General features: G+C 44.1%; 1 protein-coding gene across 2 annotated transcripts; it reads left to right on the top strand.

Moving 5' to 3' along the window:
• The first annotated feature begins 6,601 nt into the window (after nucleotides 1–6,601).
• On the top strand, nucleotides 6,602–20,634 carry LOC311307704 (ubiquitin-conjugating enzyme E2 Q2-like). Of its 2 annotated transcripts, none has more exons than XM_084436558.1 (13): nucleotides 6,602–7,129; nucleotides 11,073–11,177; nucleotides 12,994–13,116; nucleotides 13,534–13,590; nucleotides 13,760–13,900; nucleotides 14,568–14,652; nucleotides 15,252–15,312; nucleotides 15,488–15,578; nucleotides 15,685–15,743; nucleotides 16,036–16,084; nucleotides 16,191–16,286; nucleotides 16,985–17,051; nucleotides 17,317–20,634. In XM_084436558.1, the coding sequence occupies exons 1-13, from the start codon at nucleotides 6,971–6,973 to the stop codon at nucleotides 17,346–17,348; spliced, it is 1,125 nt and encodes a 374-aa protein (XP_084292684.1). In that variant the 5' UTR covers nucleotides 6,602–6,970; the 3' UTR covers nucleotides 17,349–20,634. The 2 variants fall into 2 exon arrangements, with proteins under 2 accessions (XP_084292684.1, XP_084292683.1); XM_084436557.1 differs by having other exon boundaries at nucleotides 13,760–13,915.
• The last annotated feature ends 3,398 nt before the right edge of the window (nucleotides 20,635–24,032 follow it).

The raw sequence follows: 24,032 nt of genomic DNA, 5'->3' as shown, positions 1-24,032 counted from the left end.
CACTTGGCACACACTGCAGTGGCGTAACATCCCTTCGTTTTAGATTCCTTGTCCACTTCCAGGAAGGTTCTCTGAGGGTCGCCTCCGTCGGCGGTCCAGCCTATAGAGTTTCCTCTCTCGAGCCCTCTCTCCAGGAGGTCTCGCTAACTCTGAGCAAGAGCGCTTTCATGTTTGCTTCATGCGCCAAGGGAAAACTACGCCGCCAATGTCATCAGCATTAAAACCATTGTAAATGATCATATCCTGTACACAGCAAGCATTAGCCGGTGACCTCGACCCACTTATGTGGGACTTCAACTAATAACCAAAATAAACATGACTCCCTGGCATTATATTACTACCACTGCTATGGCACTCTAACTCACTGGGGACAGTGTAGGACAAATGAGTCAAGAGTGTTACACAATCATCGCTGGCACCCCTGCTCGCCTCAATTCCCACTCCCCAAATTCCATAGTGTTAACTGGTATAGTAGCTAACAGCGTGTGCTACAACCATACATTTTGTGTGCGTCACTCTCGGCCGTTACAAATGCCATTAAGTGTGAAGATGCAATACGGTCAACATGTGATGTGAACTGGTTTGAGGGTGTTATATGACTGTTATTTTATTGTGTAACATCATATCCTTATAGCGGACACAGACAAATGGCGAGCCACGTTCCTGAATGCTGCTCCTCTCCCTGCGATCGATGGGGAGTAATTACACGGTAACAAGGAGTGGATGTTATTGATTTAACCCGCAGCTCAAAGGTCACCCCAGTGACCTCGGGTCAGATTGAACAAGTCTTGGACTTGGCAGAGAGAGGAGGTGAGAAAAGGACAGCTAGGAGTGCTGACCATGATAATGAATGAGAAAGCACCCACTCACTTCACCCTCTGTTTATTGCACAATGGAACCTTTCCTTGGGTCACTTATGCCTACTGTACATCTCCAAATCAATGGATTTAAATAGGGAATCAACTCTTATTAGAAAAATACAGGCATATCACCATTTGCAAATTCAATTGAGTTTGGGGTTGATTTCATTTGGTATTGTTGTCCGTAAAAGGGAGCAATTTTAGGAATGAGTTTACTCATGTAAATTGATGAACATGGCAACAACTTCATTGCACAAATTGATATCATACCATAATGAATTTACAGTATGTTTCCTTTGTTTACAATAGCCTTGCAGTACTCTCAATAATGGAAAGGTAGGGTGTTACTTTCTCAAGATAAAAAAACAATGCTATTTATTTAGTGAATAGAAATGATAACAAATAAATTGCTGACCCATAAACCCTATTCTAATCCTCCGACCTGCTCAGAATGAATTATTATAGTGTTGGTCTGACCAATCCCCTGACCCCTATAGCTCATTAATCTCTCTCTCTCTCTCCCTCTCTCTCTCTCGCTCTCTCACTTACACACACGCACACACACACACAAACACACACACACACACACAGATGTGCTTTTGGCTAAAGGTACAAAATGGGACCAGTTTTTTTTTTTTTTTTCTGCTACCCCCTCTCGTTTCCAACAGTCCACTAACAGCTCCTGATTTAATGTATGACCAAGAAACACCATTGCCTCCATCCTCCTCCATACAAAGTCAGAAAAATGAATTACTCTGTGCATTGGAGTGGAACCGTGGCCTTTGCCAAGCCACCAACGCATTTGCCGAGCGTGTCAGTGACCTGACTATGGGGTTAGCTATTCAGTCGACCTTCACACACCTTATGATTCCTTCACACACCTTATGATTGTTTAGAGAGTGGTAATATTGGGATTATCAACCAACAGCTAATACTAAAGTTACATAGGCTACTGTAGCACCATTATCCCTCAGACACCTAGCTTATGATCATTTAAGAGATTGTTGTTCAATCAATAGGGTAGCACAGGCAAGCCAAATGTAGTAACAGGTCCTGGTGTTATTATGTGAATTATTCATGTTCTACCTCCAACCTCCACTTCAGCCCTGATCCCTTAGTCCCTCTCCAATACAAGCAATTACAATTCCCTATGGCTAGTGATTTAGAGAGTCTGATTTTCAAATCAACAAGCCCTCCCGACACTGTTATAGCTGAGTCTTATTCTATTGATAAAGTAAATTAATTAAGAGTACAACGTCTGTACATCAACTAGCCAGAGACATTTGAAAGCAGTAGTGCTCATTTTATATTCCATTTTAATTGATGGAAAAACCCTGGGTGTTATATACTCCAGCCAAAAAGCTATGCAAGCAGAAGCACACCAAAAACGTGTGATCCTCAATTACACATGTTTCAATACAGCTCTATTTGTGTGAATAATGCCACTGGAGAGATGCCATAAACCCATTCACACAGCCATCACTCACTGTCAGATTGTAGCTATCTTTAAAATGCTCCCTAAAACCCATCGGCATCTGAGGAGACATGGATTGCTTTGAGCAGGATAGGCAACGACAGGCTCAGACAGCCATGAAGAGAGAAAAACCCGGAACAAACTAAATACATATAATATAAAAACAGACATTGTAAGCTTGTACATGTCATCATTTCCCAAACATACAATCACATTATGCATTACTGAATGAATGAATGAATGAATGAATGAATGAATGAATGAATGAATGAATGAATGAATGAATGAATGAATGAATGAATGAATGTTTTTGTTGGTGTCTACTACCATCTGGTGGCCATACCGCCTCCCTTTGTTTTGTCGTATTGAGGAAGATTCCAGTATGTCGAAGTGATGAATACCTACAGTAGTTTAGCAATGTGCTTCACGTCTTTTGTGTATGGTTTACAGCTCACCGCGTTTCACAAGTAGTTATGTGGAGAGCAGAGCACCTTGGTATATATATATATATATATCGTTTTTGAATTAATCTGGACCCCATCCACCAGCAACTGACACAAAGGAGTAGGCTATCCATCCATCCATCGTCATCCGCTTATCCGGGGTCAGGTCGCGGAGGCAGCAGTTCCAGCAGGGGGCCCCAGACATCCCTTTCCCTAGCAGCATCAACCAGCTCTGCCTGGGGGATCTTTAGCCGCTCACAGGCCAGTGTGGAGATGTACTCCCGCCACCTGGTCCTGGGTCTACCCCGCGGCCTCCTCCCAGCTGGACACGCCTGGAACACCTCCCTAGGGAGGCGCCCAGGAAGCATCCTCACTGGATGCCAGAACTTCTCACCTGATCTCTAAGGGAGACACCAGCCACCCTCCTGAGAAAACTCATCGCAGCCACTTGTATCTTTGATCTCGTTCTTTCAGTCATGACCCATCCTTCAAGACCATAGGTGAGAATAGGAACGAAGATAGACCGGTAGATCGAGAGCTTTGCTCAGCTCTCTTCTCATCACAACAGTGCAGTAAAGCGATTGCAGAACCATTCCTGCTGCTCCGATTCTCCAGCCAAACTCCCTCTCCATAGTCCCCTCACTCGTGAACAAGATCCCCAGATACTTGAACTCCTTAACTTGGGGTTAGGACTCATTTCCTACTTAGAGCGGACAGGCCACCGGTTTCCTGCTGAGAACCATGGCCTCAGATTTAGAGGTGCTGATTTTCAGCCGCTTCGCACTCGGCTGCGAACCGACCCCGAGAGTCCTGGAGGTCACAGGCCGATGATGCCCTCAGGACCACATCATCTGCAAAAAGCAGTGACGCGATCCCCAGCTAACCGAACTGCAAACCCGCCCCACCATCGCTACGCCTCGATATCCTGTCCATGAAAAATCACAAACAAGATTGGTGACAAAGGGCCAACCCCTACGAATCCGACTTACTGCCGAGGACCCGGACACAGCTCTCACTCTGGGCTTACAGAGATTGGATTGTCCTGAGCAGGGACCCCCTCACCTCATACTCCCGCAGAACCCTCCACAAAATCTCTCGAGGGACCCGGTCATAAGCCTTCTCCAAATCCACAAAACACATGTTGGGCAAACTCCCAAGCCCCCTCCAAGATCCTTGTGAGAGTGAAGAGCTGGTCGGTGGTTCCACGAGCAGGACAGAATCCACATTGTTCCTCTTCAATCTGAGGTTCGACTATCGGCTGGACCCTTCTTTCCAGCACCAGCAGGAGTAGGCTACTTCATCGGAACTTGATATATATATATAAACACACACACACGCACACACACACACACAAATGAAACGGAACATTCTTAAGTGTGATTTGGTGGATTAGGCCTACATCATATATGGTCTATTTACAGTACAATGGGCGGAGGCCAGACAGCCATCAACCACTATCGGAGCCCAGTTCAGACGATAACAATAGATTTAAAAACATCTTATCGGTGTGATTAATCGGTCGATTGGTTGTCCAGCAGAATTTGTGGCCTTTCTCATATCACCCAGCGCAGAGAACCCTCCTCAGCATCTGGTTGATTGAAAAGGGGTTCCAGTGTGGTAATACAGTAACTGATGACTGTATCGTTGTAATAATCTTTAATGATCTACTCCACTGTATATTTTAAAATGTAGAATTGCAATGCAGAAAATACAGTGCTGTTAACACAGGGCTAATTCATCTTAGGAACATTTCATTTTCCAGAAAGTGGCTTATCAAAGCCAAATCCTCACGCCACCTAAACAGTTACATGGCAACCAGCATCTGTATACACATTTTAATATACACACAGTGCATAACAGGATATACACCAATGTATACAGATGATTCACAAGCAGGCTGGAGGCTGCCTTTCTGTGTCTCTAGGTCCTGGCTAATGATTGTAGGCTAGACTGAAAAGGTACGTCTTGAGATCTCACTTAAAGATTTCCATTGTTCAAGCCCATCTTAGGTACTCTGGCAAGGTGATCCAGAGGTTGGGGGCATAGAAACTGAAAGTTGCCTCTCCGTGTCTCTTGGTCCTGTCTTTTGGAACTGTTCAGTACCTGAGGCCCTGAGTGGTCTGTTGGGCATGTACCTAGCAAGCATGTCTGAAATGTATTCATGTGCACGACTGTGGAGAGATTTATAGATTAATACAAGTATTTAGATGTCTATTCTAGAACTGACAGGTAACCAGTGTAGTGATTGTAAGACTGGTGTGATGTGTGTGCCCTCCATCTAGTCTTAGTGAGGACTCGTGCTGCTGTCATAGAAATTGTAATTTCACTCTACCTCCCTCAACCTTTCACATGCAAAACCCCTAGTTGTGCTAACCTCATTTATAACAGGATGACCTCTCCAGGAGGTCGACACACCTCAGACTTTGTCTGCCCTAGAATAACCTTTCTTTGTTCCATTGTCCCTGCAAGATCTTCCCCCCTTTCTCATATCACGTGCCTGTACTCTTGACCACTGTTGATGATGTCCGCCACTTTATTATGACGTGTACAGATGGGTTAGTCAATCACATCACTGGAAGCGTCATACCTGTATATTGCTTGAATATAAGACCCTGCAACACCTTTCTGCTTCACTTCTGTTGGATACCACTCACGTGCGTTATCCTGAAGTCCTTGCGCTCATATGTTTTCTCAATAAATCAGACTTAACCTCTTTGAGCGAACCTTGGCGAATTTTTTACTTTCGATCAGATTTATTTCCACTACACTGCAGCATTCTGTATCATTTGTAGTTTAGAGATTGCTTTCTTTGGTAGGCCAGACAGCAGAGCATTGCAGTAGTCCTTGCCTGTTCTGCTTGTGATGAAAGCTTGCATTAGTCTTTCAGTGTCAGCCTAAGAGAGAAACGGTTGTACCTTGGCAATGTTTCTTAAGTGGTAAAAAGATGTCATGATAATATTCTTGATGTGGGTTTCGAAATTAAGATCTGAGTCAAGTATGACACCTAGGGTTTTAGCCTGGCATTTGGTGTCAATTGCCAGAATTTTTCAATGTGCAGATAGTTTCTCTCTTTCAGCTTTTTCACCAATGATCAATACTTCTGTTTTGTCTTGGTTTAGCTGGGGGAAATTATGTGACATCCATACATTTATATCTGTAATACATTTAAAAAGGCAATCAATCGAGCTGTAATTACTGGGTGTTACAGATATATAGAGTTGGGTATCATCTGCATAGCTATGGTAGCTAATGTTGTGCCTCCTGGTGACACTGCCAAGGGGCAGCATGTACAAGTATACACTAAATATACACTACACATACACTAAATGCCTTGTAAACGAACACAGTCCAGTTGGAGAAGACTGACATCTTCTGGTCATAGCACACAGTTGCAATTTGTACTATGCACCATTTGTTGACATTACAAAAATGTCCTACGTAGCTCAAGGTATCCTTGTTCCTGCCTATATCCCTGGTTCCTGAGAAACACCACTATTGTCTGTATATCAATGGCTTAAAGCAATGTTTTTTATTTTGGGGGTTCATTTTTAGGGAACACAATTTTTACAGTCAATAACATTTGACGCACGTCATTCACTATAACCCATAAAGTAATAATACATTGCCTGCAAATGTTTTCACAATTGCATACAATCCCATGTTTTGATCCTCTAACCTCCGCCCCTACTAAACCGAGCACGAAGTGAATGCTGGGATCCTGCGGGGTTGGGAGAAACGCCATCTTTAAACCCCAGAAGAAGAAGAAGCCCCCGGATCCTGCGGGTTGGGAGCAACGCCATCTTTAAACCCCAGAAGAAGAAGAAGCCCCCGTTGAACAGCCAGGATCAACGACGCACTAGTTCTGCGGGGCATCCTCTTGTTTGATAACCTAAACTAAAAAGTTGTCCTATTAAGGAAACTATACACGACCCGCATAGTTCTGTGGGCCGCAATAACAAAGGCATCAACAACAACAACAGACCGAAAGACACAACGGACGTGCATTCAAGGCGTTGTTGTTGAGCTAACAGTTAGCCTCGCTAGCTAACTACGCTAGCAGGACATCTTTGTTTTCCCTCTTCTTCCACCCTTTTGTTGTCACTTGCTTTTTGGGACGTTAGTACTAGTTGGTCTCGACTACGTGGGTGGCAGCAAGTCCCGACTTATCCCCCCCGGCCGGAGATGCGTGGAAGATGTCTGTTTCGGGGCTGAAGGCCGAGCTGAAGTTCCTGGAGTCCATCTTCGATCCGAACCACGAACGTTTCCGAATAATCGACTGGAAACCCGATGAGCTGAGCTGTCAGTTCAACGTGACTGGAGAGAAACTGCTGATTATCCACTGCAACATCACGGTAAGAGAGGAACTAGCTTAGCCAGGCTAGCACTAGCTGTTAGCCGAGGAAGAAGCTAGCTAGCTAGTAGCATGCTAGGTAGCCACTTATGGTGCGTTCGTTTGTGGTCGGAGGTGGCAAGTCGCAAGTGGGAAAATACCCACCTCCGACCTGTGTGCATTCGAGCTATATATCATTATATCACAGTTACCTAGTTATATCTATATACCATTATATCAGTTACCTAGTTATATCTATATACCATTATATCACAGTTACCTAGTTATATCTATATACCATTATATCACAGTTACCTAGTTATATCTATATACCATTATATCACAGTTACCTAGTTATATCTATATACCATTATATCACAGTTACCTAGTTATCACAGTTACCTAGTTATATCTATATACCATTATATCACAGTTACCTAGTTATCAGTTACCTAGTTATATCTATATACCATTATATCACAGTTACCTAGTTATATCTATATACCATTATATCACAGTTACCTAGTTATATCTATATACCATTATATCACAGTTACCTAGTTATATCTATATACCATTATATCACAGTTACCTAGTTATATCTATATACCATTATATCACAGTTACCTAGTTATATCTATATACCATTATATCACAGTTACCTAGTTATATCTATATACCATTATATCACAGTTACCTAGTTATATCTATATACCATTATATCACAGTTATCTAGTTATATCTATATACCATTATATCAGTCACCTAGTTATATCTATATACCATTATATCACAGTTACCTAGTTATATCTATATACCATTATATCACAGTTACCTAGTTATATCTATATACCATTATATCACAGTTACCTAGTTATATCTATATACCATTATATCACAGATACCTAGTTATATCTATATACCATTATATCACAGTTACCTAGTTATATCTATATACCATTATATCACAGTCACCTAGTTATATCTATATACCATTATATCACAGTTACCTAGTTATATCTATATACCATTATATCACAGTTACCTAGTTATATCTATATACCATTATATCAGTTACCTAGTTATATCTATATACCATTATATCACAGTTACCTAGTTATATCTATATACCATTATATCACAGTTACCTAGTTATATCTATATACCATTATATCACAGTTACCTAGTTATATCTATATACCATTATATCACAGTTACCTAGTTATATCTATATACCATTATATCACAGTTACCTAGTTATATCTATATACCATTATATCAGTTACCTAGTTATATCTATATACCATTATATCACAGTTACCTAGTTATATCTATATACCATTATATCACAGTTACCTAGTTATATCTATATACCATTATATCACAGATACCTAGTTATATCTATATACCATTATATCACAGTTACCTAGTTATATCTATATACCATTATATCACAGTTACCTAGTTATATCTATATACCATTATATCCCAGTTACCTAGTTATATCTATATACCATTATATCACAGTTACCTAGTTATATCTATATACCATTATATCACAGTTACCTAGTTATATCTATATACCATTATATCACAGTTACCTAGTTATATCTATATACCATTATATCCCAGTTACCTAGTTATATCTATATACCATTATATCACAGTTACCTAGTTATATCTATATACCATTATATCACAGTTACCTAGTTATATCTATATACCATTATATCACAGTTACCTAGTTATATCTATATACCATTATATCAGTTACCTAGTTATATCTATATACCATTATATCACAGTTACCTAGTTATATCTATATACCATTATATCACAGCTACCTAGTTATATCTATATACCATTATATCACAGTTACCTAGTTATATCTATATACCATTATATCACAGTTACCTAGTTATATCTATATACCATTATATCACAGTTACCTAGTTATATCTATATACCATTATATCACAGTTACCTAGTTATATCTATATACCATTATATCACAGTTACCTAGTTATATCTATATACCATTATATCACAGTTACCTAGTTATATCTATATACCATTATATCAGTTACCTAGTTATGTCTATATACCATTATATCACAGTTACCTAGTTATATCTATATACCATTATATCACAGTTATCTAGTTATATCTAGTGCATTCGAGCAGAGAAACATATCTGAATTCACGACGAGGAAGTGCGAGTTCATGCGGTGTTTTATTTAATCATTCCTAGCAAGTCGCAATTTGCCACCTCCCAGTTATAAACGAACGTACCCTAACCGTCGCTAGCTAGTAGCACGCTAGCTAGTAGCATGCTAGGTAGTAGCACGCTAGGTAGTAGCATGCTAGGTAGTAGCACGCTAGCTAGTAGCATGCTAGGTAGTAGCACGCTAGCTAGCCACTTATTCTGAGTAGCCCTACGTCGTTGGCTAGCTAGCATGCTAACTTCCCGAGGATGTTGAACACTCAGTCGGTTTGTGCTTTGATACGAACTCGAGATAATGTGCTGAATTCCCGTTAGCTAGCTCACTACGCAGTTAGCTAGCTTAGCTATATTAGCATGGCTTTGGCTCGATAAGACATGGCTAACGATCCTGCACGGACACAAAGACACAACAGGGTTAGAAAACGTAACATTATCTAATCAGATGTGTTAAAAGACGTGTTGGGTCGAGCCAGGCTAGCTAGTCTGGTGGGTCTCTAGCTATCTACCTGCTAGCTAGCGAGCTATGTTGTGACGATGTGGGTTAGGGTTAACCCTAACCCTAGACCTGGTCCTGGACCAGGTCTAACCCTAACCCAATGCTAGCTAGCCAGCCGAGCTAATCACACATCCCTGCTAGAGGACTGGGAATTGAAGGCAAGTTTATTTATAGAGCACATTTCAGGCACAGGGCAATTCAAGGTGCTTTACATGAGACATTAAAAGCATTAAAACCAAAAAGCAAGACATTATATACATTTAAAAACACAAAGGCAGGACAAATTAAAAGCATTAAAACAAAAAAGCAAGTCATTATAGACATTTAAAACAAAAAGCAGGACAAATAGAGTACAGGAATAAAGGTTACAGTGCAGTATACTGATAAACATAGCTCCTCTTAGAAAGCAGTGGCAAAAAGACAAGTCTTCAGGCTTGTTTTAAAAGAACCAAGAGTTGCAGCAGAATTGGAGCAGCTACGCAGGTGGATAACTGACTAGCTTGCTCAACATTGTCTCCCTGTGACACACCACTTGCACAGTGCTTGATTGCACCTCCTTATTGAGATTATTACAAGTTAGACATGAAGCTAGTCATTAACCTACTGTAGATATCATGTTATTTTAACTTATTTTACTCTATTTTCATGTTGTGCTTTTAGTGTTATTATTGCCTTACCTCTGTTTTATTCATGTTTATCTTTGTACTATTTTATCTCTTTTACTCGTCGTCACTGTAAATGAGGGCAACCTCAGTGTCCTTCGAGTTGAAATAAAGGTTATTGAATTGAATTGAATGTTACTGAACCATTTGACCGAGCTAACAGTGAGCTAGCCAGCTACAAACACTTGGTGATGGCAGCTGCGTAGTCTGAATGTGAGTGCGCAGTTTGACAACTTGGAGACCTAGGAAGCTACCTGTCGAGGTCATGGTTTTCCAGCAAGTTTATTTTCTTAGTAAGTTAAGGTTAACATGAGTAGCTACAATCGCACGTGAATTGAGCCCTCAATTAAATGCAATTATTAAAGAAAGAGACCTTTTGAATTCGCATACGTTTCTAGTCATTGAATGCAACCCCACACGCACACAATCCACTGTCATAGATACTGTACACCATTCAGCCATCAGTACTTGTAATGACTGCCGTTTCATTTTTTGTGTTTTTTTACTCCCATTTCTTATAGGAGTCCTACCCTGTACCAGTAATGATAATGCCGTTTTTTTTCTCCCATTCCATATATTATAGGAGTCCTACCCTTCCACACCTCCTATATGGTTTGTGGACTCCGATGACCCAAGCCTGACACAAGTTTTGGAGCGTCTTGAAGATGTGAGAAGAGGAAGCACTCTGGTAAGATATACCAAGCCAATATGTTGTAAAAGAGCCTCTGTGTTTGCACTGTAAGATAACAATATTACTACTAGCTAACTGCTGTGGCCCACTGAAAACAATATAACCCGCATAACAGTAAAAAAAACAAAAACACAATGACTTAAAATGTTCAAGGGTCAAAATGTTGACTCCCCCATGACCATTTATAGGGGTTACTATGAGCCAAATAATTGAGGAAGTAAAGATATGTGAGTCTATTCTGTTGTTTCACAACATAACTTCTAGGAAAAGTCTCGTTAACTCTGGTAAAGTGAAGATGGGTTAAATGGAAAAAGAATACAGTGCTCTGACTAGCCACTAGGTGCCAGGTTAAGGAAATAATGGGCCAGGCTGTATCTCAGCAGGAGCCTTCTCTGTGCACTATGACGACACAATGCTGGCCTGTGGAGCCACGCTTCACCAAAAGCAAGCAGATAACTGCGGCACTAAATCGTGTTTGGCTCCCCTTTTCAATTCCAGACATTCGTCTATGATGTGATAATGTGTGCTAAAAAAACAACCCGCTTACAAGAACTGCCAGAATTGACTTGTATTTAGTTTAGGATTCTAAGAACAGCTGTTGTAAATATGTCAAGTCAGTAGGCCTGTGTTTTTGTTGTTGACATTTATTACTGACTGCACTTCTAACTTATTAATGAGCTTTGGAGAGAGATGGAAGGTGAAATCAATCCAGAAGTCTCTCTCTCTCTCTCTCTCTCTCTCTCTCTCTCTCTCTCTCTCTCTCACCCCTCGGCTCTCTAGCCATGTAGTGTTCCCTTTTCTTTAATTTATCACTCGGGGTATTCAACAGACTGTTTAGGCATCGTTTTGTCTCACACCTCAAAGCACTACTATGTCATGTTTAGCACTACTATGTCATGTTTAGCAAGAATCGTGAGCGCCTCTCTGACTCGATCACGGTTGCTGATGGGAGATGTGTAGGGATGGGGGCGCTTGGCAGGAGGGGATAGCGCACCTCACAGAGGAAGGGCTTGAAAAGACAGGTGCTGTTTATTCAGATGACTTATATTTGGTCAGCATTTATGTGGCAAACGGGTGAGTCTGTGTGGCGACAATCTCTATCTTAGCCTACTTAGTCATGCTGTATGCACTGTTTGTAGGCCACAAGAATTTCTTTTTATAGTAGTGATGTCAAAGCTGGCCCCACAGTCTAGAATTTTTCCATTGTTGTACAAGGCTATATCCTGAATTGAAGTGCATCTAGTATATCAAGGCGGAGACGCATACAGAAGTAACATTGTTTGCATGAAGTGGTCCACATGTGGCAGTTTGGCTACAAGATAAAGATCTGTACTCCAGTTCCGTTGCCTGAGCTCATTGCACAGATGTGAAGTTTTCCCTCAGTTGCACCAATTATGTTTGGCAGAAGGCAGAACACAGCGCGAGCACGCATCAGTTATTTTCCTTTCACAGTGTAAAGTGCCATCGCTTAAAGTGCCATCGCGTCACCCTGCGTATTGTCACCCAGATTGAGCGTTCCAGGGGTGGCCTAGTCATAACTGGTTGTGTTGCTTATGTGAAAAATGACACCGGCCTATACTTGACAGAGAGAGAGAGAGAAAATTCTAACCTTTCATGTTGTGTGGCTGCGTGTGAGGGTGTGCAAGAGGAAGGTCATCTATGACATGTCTGTTCTGTGCTCTGCTATGGTGTCATCCTGTACTCATCTGTTCCCCGGCCTCTCTCTCTCTCTCTCTCTCTCTCTCTCTCTCTCTCTCTCCCCCCCCCCCCCCCCCCTCTCTCCCTCCCTGCCCATCCATCTCCCTCCCCACAGCTCCTGCAGCAGCTGAAAAGGCTGATCTGTGACCTGTGCCGTCTGTACAACCTGCCCCAGCACCCAGACGTGGAGATGCTGGACCAGCCCTTGCCCGCCGGCCCCGTAGGACAAGACCGCAAGGCAAGGCTGTCTGAAACACTCTCCTCACGGGGCACACTGTCTTTTGAGCTTGATTCAGTTCCAACAGGCTAGAGGGAGATGGAGGACAGACGTTACTTAGCTAATGAAAAGATTTATAAACCTGTAAAATAACTTAGTGCTGCCCAAAAACAGTACATCACCACAGAGCTTAATGATTTGCGTCATGGTTCCATGGGAAGAAATCGATGGATCCCTCCAGTGGTCAGGGTCAGTTTGGGGGGGGCGGGGGGGGGGGGGGCTCTCTTTACTTACAAAGGACTAATCCGCTCTGAGCATTTGGTTCATACATGACAAGTCTCAACTACTGAACCAGAAGACGCAATGAGAGAATGTTAAGTATAAGTGTTCATGGTTTGCTTTGATCTACATTGACCTTGTTTTCTGTTGTGTCTTTAGCATGGAACCACTGACGAGGTCACATCTGAGGAGGAGGAAGAGGAGGAGATGGGAGAGGTCCTGATCCTGATCTGTTTGTTTAAAAAAAAAAAAAAAAAAAAGCGTTTCATATAAATATCCTCTCATAACGATTCCATCTGCGTATGCCGTGTTGATGGGCAGTTTTCATATTGTCTCCTGTATGTTTTCTAATGTGCATCTTGTCGTTTGTTGTTTTTGCGTACAGGACATAGAAGACCTTGACCACTACGAGATGAAAGAGGAGGAGCCTGTGGACGGGAAAAAGTCTGAGGATGAGGGCATCGAGAAGGAGAACCTGGCCATCCTGGAGAAGATCCGGAAGAACCAGAGACAGGACCACTTGAACGTAAGTGCTCATTCGGTAAGGCGACCTTTCATACATTTTTTGGGGGGGGCTGCATGTGGCATTTTAATGTAGTTTTGTTCTTAGCTTATAGTGGCCTACCGACTACCCGCAGATAAAGTAACGTTATAGGTTAGCCAGTATTCATAGATGTACTAACAGCCTAAAGCTAATTGCTACCTAAAGCTAATTGCACTTTATAGATTGTAAAATGTTTTGTACGGTCCACATAGATAAGTAGATTTTATGGCAAGGAAGTGTTTCACTAGTGTGTGTGTGTGTGTGTGTGTGTGTGTGTGCTGTTTCCCTCCAGGTCTCTCTAGGCCTGAGCTGAGGGAGGCAGTGCAGTTATGAATAGATTTGTTTGTGCCAGCGACCGTGCGCCTCAGCCTCTTCACTGCACTCAGTGGCTCAGCTGCATGCGTCTTAGTCATCTCAAATGTGAATCAGAATCAGCTCCTGCCTCACTGTGAAAACCGGATGTTTTCTACCCACAGAGACATTCTACTCCTACACTTCTATTGTATTATCAAAGTACTTGTCTAGATAAACTTTGGACAACAATGCATTCTTGTGAAATATTGTCCCCATCTAAAATGTTCCTCCTCTACAGTGGCTGGTGTGTAGTCTGTTAGGATGTTATATTGTCCCTGTGGGTTGTGTGTTGCAGGGGGCTGTGTCTGGGTCAGTCCAGGCCTCTGACCGCCTCATGAAGGAGCTCAGGGAGATCTACAGATCCCAGAGCTACAAGACCGGTAAGAACTACAACTCTGCCTCACTCACCGCAGAAGAACTACAACTCTGCCTCACTCACCGCAGAAGAACTACAACTCTGCCTCACTCACCGCATAAGAACTACAACTCTTCCTCACTCACCGCATAAGAACTACAACTCTTCCTCACTCACCGCATAAGAACTACAACTCTGCCTCACTCACCGCATAAGAACTACAACTCTGTCTCACTCACCGCATAAGAACTAGTACTCTGCCTCACTCACCGCATAAGAACTACAACTCTGCCTCACTCACTATAAGAACTACAACTCTGCCTCACTCACTGCATAAGAACTACAACTCTTCCTCACTCACCGCATAAGAACTACAACTCTGCCTCACTCACCGCATAAGAACTACAACTCTGCCTCACTGCATAAGAACTACAACTCTACCCCATTCACTGTATAAGAACTACAACTCTGCCTCACTCACTGCATAAGAACTACAACTCTACCCCATTCACTGTATAAGAACTACAACTCTGCCTCACTCACTGCATTGTCTCAGTCACAATATGGAGGAGATGGTTGAATGTGGTTTGATCGTGAGATTTAGCAGACTGTGGTCTTTTACAGGGATCTATTCAGTGGAGCTTTGCAATGACAGCCTGTATGAGTGGCACGTCAAGCTGAGGACGTAAGTACCTGTGGGAGGGGTCACGCTTTAGTGTCCAGAAATCTGCAATCTTTCGGTCGACAGTGCAGACAGAAAAAATATAATTTCCTTTTCATAGGCATTAACAAAATTGCATGTTTGTGTTTACAGCATGTAAACAACATTTTAAAGAGGCTGTTTTTGTTTTCCTCGGCAGGGTGGATCCAGATAGCCCCCTTCACAGTGACCTTCAGGTCCTGAAGGAGAAGGAGGGCATGGATTACATTCTGCTGAACTTCTCCTATAAAGTGAGTAAGACCCTCGGCGCTCATTTCATAATAACGACCACTGAGACCCTAGTGTGCGGAAGCTCGCCGACTCACAGTAACGAGGTTTGACCTTTGCCCTCTGCAGGATAATTTCCCCTTTGACCCTCCGTTCGTGCGGGTGGTGTCGCCCGTGCTGTCTGGAGGGTGAGTTCACTGGGCATGCCTGGAATGGGTCTTTTTTTTCTCCTTTCTTTTCTTCTTCTTTCTTTTTTCTGGAGTGTTTCCACAGTGACGCTGTTGTTCTCCTCACCCGAACATAAAGGAAGGGTGGTCTCTGGTCCCGCACCCCCTTTCTGTCAACAGCCAATGAAAACCCACTAGTGAGCGTTTGACGGATTTCACCAGGTGGTCTGTGCCCTGGAAACAGGGAGGGCGCTGTGTTACATTTTGACCCTTTCTCACCTCCTAACCCGCGCCGTTTGTTTCTCACCCATAGCTATGTCCTCGGAGGGGGTGCCCTGTGCATGGAGCTTCTTACAAAGCAGGTGTGTTGACGTGCCATGCATAGATCACATAGCTCACCATATGTACGAGTGACATTTCATATAGATTAGCTTCTCACGATGATGTTGTTGTTGTTGTTGATTGCAGGGCTGGAGCAGTGCCTATTCCATAGAATCTGTCATCATGCAGATCAACGCCACTTTAGTCAAAGGAAAAGCTAGAGTGCAGTTTGGAGCCAATAAGGTACGTAGAGAAACGGGCAAGATAATTGCCGCCATTTATACGTGATTACAGGACATTGAACGTAGACGCTACCATTTAGAGAGAGAGAGGGAGAGCGAGAGGGAGAGCGAGAGAGAGGGAGAGAGAGAGGGAGAGCGAGAGAGGGAGAGCGAGAGAGGGAGAGCGAGAGAGAGAAGCCAGCTGGTCCCGTCTGCCTCCATTCAGAAGAGGCAGGCAGCCGACACTCTGACGATAGCCCCCAGTTCTCCACGTCTACAGGATGTTGATTCACCCCCCTCCTCCCGATCCAGACCTACCAGTCAGGGCTATTTATAGCAAAGCGGCAGTCTATTCGTTCGTTCTCTAGCAAGCGTACTCCGCGCGATTACCCGCTCACTTTTCTGAACTTCTCATTAAGCACTGTCCAAAGTGGGCGTGGGCGTGGGGGGGCTTGATAATCAGCCGCGTTGATGATGAAGGAGGCAGAATCAGCGGAGCCCGGGAGAGGTTTCGTCGGGGAGGGCAGTACCAGGCAGAAGTGGGAAGATGGCCACAGCGGCGGCGGCTGATTGCTACCAGGGACCGCATAACCAGACCTCTTCATCACAGCCTATTTTTAGTGCGCCGGTCTTTTCCCTGCGCGGAGGATTCTTTGCGAGTCTGATCACCAGGAGTTTCAGCCCCGTTCTCTTGTCTGCTCTGTTTTCTGTCATTTTCAGAACCAATACAATCTCGCCAGAGCACAGCAGTCATACAAATCCCTGGTCCAGATCCATGAAAAGAACGGTGAGTGCCAGCTTCTCCGCTTACACCCAGGGAGCATCTCTGACCCTGTTTACCGACATTCAATCCCTCCGTACATCACTCAGCCCTGGGAAAATACCACCGTCCCCAGTTTCATTTTGGTTCTCATTGCAACCACAGTAGATGATCTTAACTCCCTCCGGCTTAGTATACATCTTTGTGAGTGCAGATGTCTGTGGATCGTTTTATTTCCTGCTCGGGCCGCGTTGTCCAGTTGGTCATGTTTCTCCGTCTCGTCCCCCTCCAGGCTGGTACACGCCACCCAAGGAGGACGGCTAGGAGCGGAGCCGGGCCGCGTCACCGCCGGGACCGCCACGTCTTCGGATCGACGCCCTTTTCTTTTCCAACCCATTCTTTCTGTTCCCCCACTCCCCAGCCAGACCTCTGTTCTTCACCGGGAGGTTCACCCTCAGTTTGACTCTCAACCGACGGTCATCGTCTACTCACCGTTGGGGGTCCTCACCTTTCTCTTCCCCCTACCCCATATCCCCCTAATTCTCACGTACCTCTCTCTCTCCTTTTCTGTTACGACACCTTCCCTACTCTCCAATGGATGCCCATATTGTACAACTCCCTGAATCGCTACCTGGGGCGAGCTAAGAAGAGGACACTGTCAGTGATTCTGGTCCAGGATGAGGCGTGGCTTCTACTACCAGCAGAGGCTGTCCGCGCTGGGATGTCCATCTCGCCAGACAGAGCCTCTCTGGCATTTAAGACTGGACCTGCAGAATGACCAGACATCCCTCTCTCGAGCCGGCTGTGGCCGGAGCGGACGTTCACCGCCAGCGGCGAGAGACGTAGAGCCCCGCCTCCCCCTCCGTGGACGGCTTCTGTCATGTCTGTGCTTGTGTAATACCTGTATAACGCCAAGATTCCTCTTCCTCCGGGGCTAACCTGCTCCCGAGGCTCGCTTGCTTACGAACACTCGGCCTACCAAAGCCACCCCCCCCCCTCCCGAGCGGAGAGGGGGGCTACAGAGACCCCCCTGGCCGGGGTGGGACTGACTACTGCTCTGTGAAGGATATCCTGTTGAGCTCGGAGGTGGGGGGGTACATGGGGGGGTACATTCTCCACCCCTGGCCGGGGCGGTTGGCAGCATACTGAAACATGACCAGGCTTAGCAGTGGCAAGTTGGAATTTCCTCACTGTTATGTAGTTGAATTTAACTCCACATGTAAACTTGTAAAGTTGTATTTCTGAGAATGGATTTAATTGTTTTTATTGTAACCTTGTGTGGGTCTTTGGGGCTGGGCAGAAGCTGCGTTAGTATACCCATGACTACTTAAAGCAGTACACTTCTGCCATCGCAAACTTCTGAAGATGTGTCACTCAAATAGAATAAGTCAAACTTTGCTTCATTCTTGCAGAACTAAAAAAAGAAACACCTTAAACCATGTTTTGATGTATAAGCCTAATGACTACTGCTGGGTTTTTTTCCTGTTTGAATTTGAGTTCTTATGTTTCTTATCGACAACAGTGACACCATTCCTCTTACACAGTGGCACTTCATACTTGCAGTCGTAGCAGTTATTGCAAAGGCAGTGCTGTTTTGGCATTCCAGACATTTTAGTTATTTGTATATGTCCCTCAAACTTGATGAACCCCAGTGATGCTACGCAGAGAAGAGTCAACATGGCTTTCTATTGGTGAGGTGGTCATAGAGTTTGTACACCGAGCGACTGTCTCAAGTTTGGACACTCGCCTCGTTTGAATCCGTGTAGGTGGTTCACAGGTCCAGCCCACACAGCGGTCCCTACCCCCCACTAACACCCTCCAGAGAAACAGCAGACTAGAGGACTTTATTTGACCATTTGCTCCAGTAAGCAGAGGTGTATTTGGTTGAGATCCCTTCAGGTCCGAGGTGTTTAGAAACGGCGGAGAAAAAAAACAGCCCCCACTGCATCCACAACCCCCCCCCCCCTTTTTTCTGGTACCTAGTCATGACTGCCCCCCCCGTCTCTCCCTCTGGTCAGCAGCCCAAGCGTACCATCAGCATGCCCAGTCTTACCTAGGATGTGGATGTTGTGCAGACAAACGTGCGCGTGGCACATTGCATTTAATGCTCTTACACATGACTTCATGGGTGTTTATAGTGAATGTTCACATTGTTCCAAGTGTTGTTCTGAAAACCAGCATAGGAACCACGCATGTTCCTAGTTGCTTATCCTGTCAATGTTTCTGGTCTGGCTCAACGCTAACCTCATGCAGAACACAGTTCTTGTGAAATCTATTGATGGGCATACAATGTTTTGGTCTGATTAAGTCTCTTCTGCCTTGTGTGTTTGTGTAGTAACTGCCATCCCACTTTTCTCACGTCCTATCGTGTCCAAATTTGGACAGACCTTTTTTTCTCCCTCCTTCACGCTGAAGTCTGGTATCGGCCATTTAAGGGTCTTGTCAATTACATTCACTACGTTATTCACTCCATTACACAATATTAACTGTTGATCGTAGGCATGGGCGTTTGGCGTTGTTGGTTTCCAGTGTGCACTGCTCTCATAGTCATCCTATCTCTGTCCATGTCCAGCCGTAACCCCGCCCCCATATCCCTGTGTTCTCTGGAGAAGCAAACTCAGGAATACATATTGCACACTTGACTTTGCAAGGGATTGCTTCACAAGATGCAAGTTTTATTTTTGGTTCACTTAATTGTTACTGGTTTACGAATTGGTTCCCCTGTAATTACAATTAAGCGTTGCGGTGTATTTTGCTGTTGGACTGCACATCTTCTTCATTTAGCTTTTCTGATGATGAATCTCTGTCAGGTTGGAAGAGGGGAGCCGGTAGTGCTGAGCTAAGGTTTGAAGTGATGACATGAGTGGGTTCCTGATTTTTACCCTCCTATATAAACCATTAATCCCCACACAGGATCAGCCTCACGCCAGGAAGCGTAGGTTAACACTGACTCCCACCCAGGGATCTCTTACCTCACACAGTCTGGGTCTTCATGGGTGTGTTCAGGATGGGGCCTCCACCGTGGCCCTTTGATATTGCAGTCTTTTGCATGTAGATATATCAACCAAGTAAATTTGCTCTGTTGTGACTGTGGGTATAGGATTGTTGTCAACGGATTGAGTAGGGTTGATTTTGGGGTTTGTGGAAATGGGTTTTTATTTAGATAAGAAATGTGAACCTTATCTAATTAGATGGGGTTAGCGATGAGCAATAATGCGCCAGTCTCTGGTGCGTTGCTAAAAGTATGAGACCAAATTCAATCTCATCACTACTATTCTGTCCACCTCAGTGGAACATGGAGTAAGGATGTTGTTCAGAGCCCTCTGCCATCCCAGCTAGAGTTGACCTACATCTGCGACCCGTGACGGCGCTTCTTAGATGGCCCCATGTCTGTAGTCTTGTCAGTCGTGCAGTGAATTGCAGCTTCTTTCTACACCAATTGAGATTGGTTGTCTAACTAACATAACAGCCTGAGGGTTTGGGCAGTATTAGTTTGAGATCTGAACTAGCCTAGTTATGGGCTCCTTTTCTGGCTTCATTCTGTGGTGGGCGGGTTATAAAGTTATGCACTGTTAGCATGCTTTGGTTTTATTTTTATTTTTTTTTCATTGCAAGGGTAATTTTGACCATGTACAGTAATTTGTAAACTTGCATCAAGTTTATGAATAAAGAATTTTATGAAATACTTTTGTGAGGACCGTATTTTGTTGTAATTTTGATCGTGTAGGTGATACTGTGATTTTTTTTGTAAAAGTTATCTGGATCCGAGACATAATAACTTTAGCCAGCAGATGGCGCTGGTGTCCTGCATCTTGTTTTGTCCGTTCCCTTAGTTCTATGGTTTGCCTCTAGAGGGTGCTGGTGCATGTCTTTTGCAGTGTCCTCCAGGTTTTTCAAAAGGGGCCCAGTATCGGTGAATAGTGGGGTATTTAGTTTCATTAATCACTTCTCATTAGTTTGTGTCTTTTGATTTTTCATATTGAAAGCAAAGTTCTGTCAGTGGATGTAACATTTGAGTCGGACAGTGCTGGTGTTGACCGGCTCTGGACAGTCTCATAGATTTTGTTGTGTAAATACTGAAATAAGGCAAATGTAAACCCGGTGGCTATAATGTGGACCACACTGGATCTACTTGCTGTTTGATACAAAAATCTACTTGCTGGTTGATGTTCCTGCATGAACACTTTTGGACACAATAAACCACTCAAACCAAGAACATGCAGTGCATTTGGAAAGCATTTTAGATTCCACATGACATGGACATAAACACTGCTCACTTCAAAGCTGTACTCAGGGCTGCAGGAGATCAGGCCAGACAATGAAGCCGCTTTTTCCATTTGAAAACATTGATAGCTTTAATCACATTTCTGGATCAGTTTTGTATGGGAGACGGAGTACACTGAAAGCAAAGCAAATTGCCCATTATCAAAACAATTTTTATACGTGTCATTTTTGTTGATTTGAAGGTGGGGCGGGCTAGTTGGCCTTAGAGGAGCAGATGATTATCTGGCCCCTGGGTTCCTGCCTGTCAGCTGGGCTGGGCTCGGGTTGAGAGGAGAGCTGTGGCAGAGCTGTGGCAGAGCTGTGGCAGAGCTGTGGCAGAGCTGTGGCAGAGCTGTGGCAGAGCTGTGGCAGAGCTGTGGCAGAGCTGTAGGGGTGATGGAGCTACTGGGAGTCTCAGTGATTAACCTGGCGGTGTCCTGCAGAGACACGGGCGTCTCGACCCCGAGGCCAGACCCAAACACAATGTCGCTGCTTTGAAAATCGGCCCGAGTTGATTGGTAGGCTACCCAGCGGCTTCAACAGTCGTGTCCCCCAGACCTTGACTTGAACCCCCAGACCTTGACTTGAACCACCAGACCTTGATTTGAACCAGCCGCATATCAGTCAAATACTCCAGCATAATCCCGGATGAGCTGGAAAATAGCAGTAAGGAGCTCAGTTTGAAACCTGTTGTTTCCAATAGCTCTATTGGCCCAGGCTGTGTAGTAGCCTATCCTACAGACTCTGTGAGCACTGCACCAAATGGAGTCAAAGACGTTCTTACCAACAGTTTATGACGAGGGTACTAATCAGTCCGATTAGATTATAGATCTTACAAAAGCGCCCCTCCCTCCCCCAGCAACATGTCCATACTGCTGATAGCAACATGTCCATACTGCTGATGAAGCTGTGAGGCTGCTCTACCGTGTTCTTGCGCTCTTCTGAGAGACGTCATTTCTGTCAGAGTAAATTGGAGTCAGATGAAATGGCAGCAATAGAAGCATAGACTGACCAATCGTGACTCTGTGTGACCTGCTTCTACAGAGGTAGGAGCGTCTGGACAGCGGTCAGGCAGATGCCATCCTCGTCCTCACACGGCGAACCCAAGAAGCGTGTCCAAGAGGTAGGCTACTGAAGCCCCGAGTGGCAATAAAGTGAAGGTCACATTTCTAACCATCCCTGACACATAAATCAGGGTTGAAAAGATGTCCAGTGGCAATGAAAGCGTTGTCAGGGAGTTAGTCATTTCTCCTTTCCACCCAACCCCAAGACTATAAGGCTATAGCCCTTATTGTTAAAATGTGTCCTCAACATTCTCTAGACTAAAAGGTGACTCCCAAAGTAGGCTATATCTGCGTGTTTGTGTACAATATGAATCTAAGCAATTTATTTATTTTAATTAATTTGTCACGAAGGGACAGATCCAATTGTGTGTCATTAGATTCATTAGATAAGGCTGATTTTGTATGACCCAAGGCCAGTCTTTGTCACCGGAGGCACTGCCCTCATAGATTAATGTCTTAATGCACCACTGACGATGACAGATTCATTCCTCAAGGGCTTTGAAATGAATCCCAAGAGATTGTGAAATCTGGTGAACGGCATATAATGTTTAGGTCCGATGAAGTCATATCTGCCTTCTGTGTTTGTTTAGGAACTAACATCCCACTTGTTTCTCGTGATGCGTCCTATTGTGTCCAAATCAGGGGGGAGGGGGGGTACGTCTCAATCAGGGGGGGGGGGGGGTACGTCTCAATCAGGGGGGGGGGGGGGGACGTCTCAATGCACCACTGACGATGACAGATTAATTCCTCTAGGGCTTTGAAATGAATCCTAAGAGAGAGAAAAAGCAGTCTGTATTTTCTGTAATGATGATTATTCGGCTTCCAGACAAACGGTGGGCTGCTTTTTAACAGTGAGGAGAGAGGGAATTATTTAATAGTTTCACACTAGAAAGGACGTTCGTCCTGTTTTATTTCAAATACCCAAATCAGCATTTTAGGGGGCGTGCAATTGCAGACAGCACCACTGACAGAATAACCTTCACACGCGTTTTCGCGTGTGTTGCTTTTCATAAATTGACTTCAAATGTATTCACAGTTTGCCTTTCAGACCGCCACAGACTCCCAAACAGCAGATAGGCTGCATAGAAACGCTGCCTCCATCTGCATTCCATTGAAGTTATCTCAGACCAGTTAACCCTTTATGGGGAACATTCAGTTCAACATCATCTTTGACTATCCAGTGGATATTGTCCACGTGATGCCCAGACCATTTTGAGTAATATCTATGGGATAATCATGTTGACCCTGGGTGATGCCTGCCCCCCCCCCCCCCCCCCCCCCCCCCTAGAATCTAATGCTCAGGGATGACAGAGAGAAAAGTGCTCATGGTAAAGATGTGCTTCCTTGCACAGGCTTTCACTGGGCTGAACTAAATGGATTTCCATGAGGGGGGGGGTTATGATTCATTTCAGATGCTTACTCAATACTGTGAAAAAGCATTGTTGCCAAAAAAAACAGTGGAACAATATCGACGAGCGTCTTCCTGTGCTGTGTTGACCTCAGGAAGTTACTGACTGTAGCTCACCTTTGTTTGTGTGTTTGTGCAAGAGCTGAAAGTTGGGGGAAAGGAAGTTTACTTATAGGTGCAATAACGCATCAGTGCCCGTCTAGATGCAGGCTGAAATTGCACTGGCAGATCAATGAGGAAAGGCAATGATCTCACTGGAGTGGCCTATCTATC

This window comes from Borostomias antarcticus (genome assembly GCF_949987555.1).
Source record: "Borostomias antarcticus genome assembly, chromosome: 4".
NCBI classification, from domain to species: Eukaryota; Metazoa; Chordata; class Actinopteri; order Stomiiformes; family Stomiidae; genus Borostomias; species Borostomias antarcticus.
The sequence above is the reverse complement of the archived record's forward strand: the minus strand, read 5'-3'. Positions and strand labels throughout refer to the sequence as shown.

Bases quoted from the DNA above. Each gene is read 5' to 3' on its own strand.
- LOC311307704 (XM_084436557.1), top strand. From the start codon at position 6,971: ATGTCTGTTTCGGGGCTGAAGGCCGAGCTGAAGTTCCTGGAGTCCATC. The intron at 13,916-14,567 runs GTAAGGCGACCT...TGTGTGTTGCAG, and splicing joins TGAACGTAAGTGCTCATTCG to GGGGCTGTGTCTGGGTCAGT. The intron at 16,287-16,984 runs GTACGTAGAGAA...TGTCATTTTCAG, and splicing joins TGCAGTTTGGAGCCAATAAG to AACCAATACAATCTCGCCAG.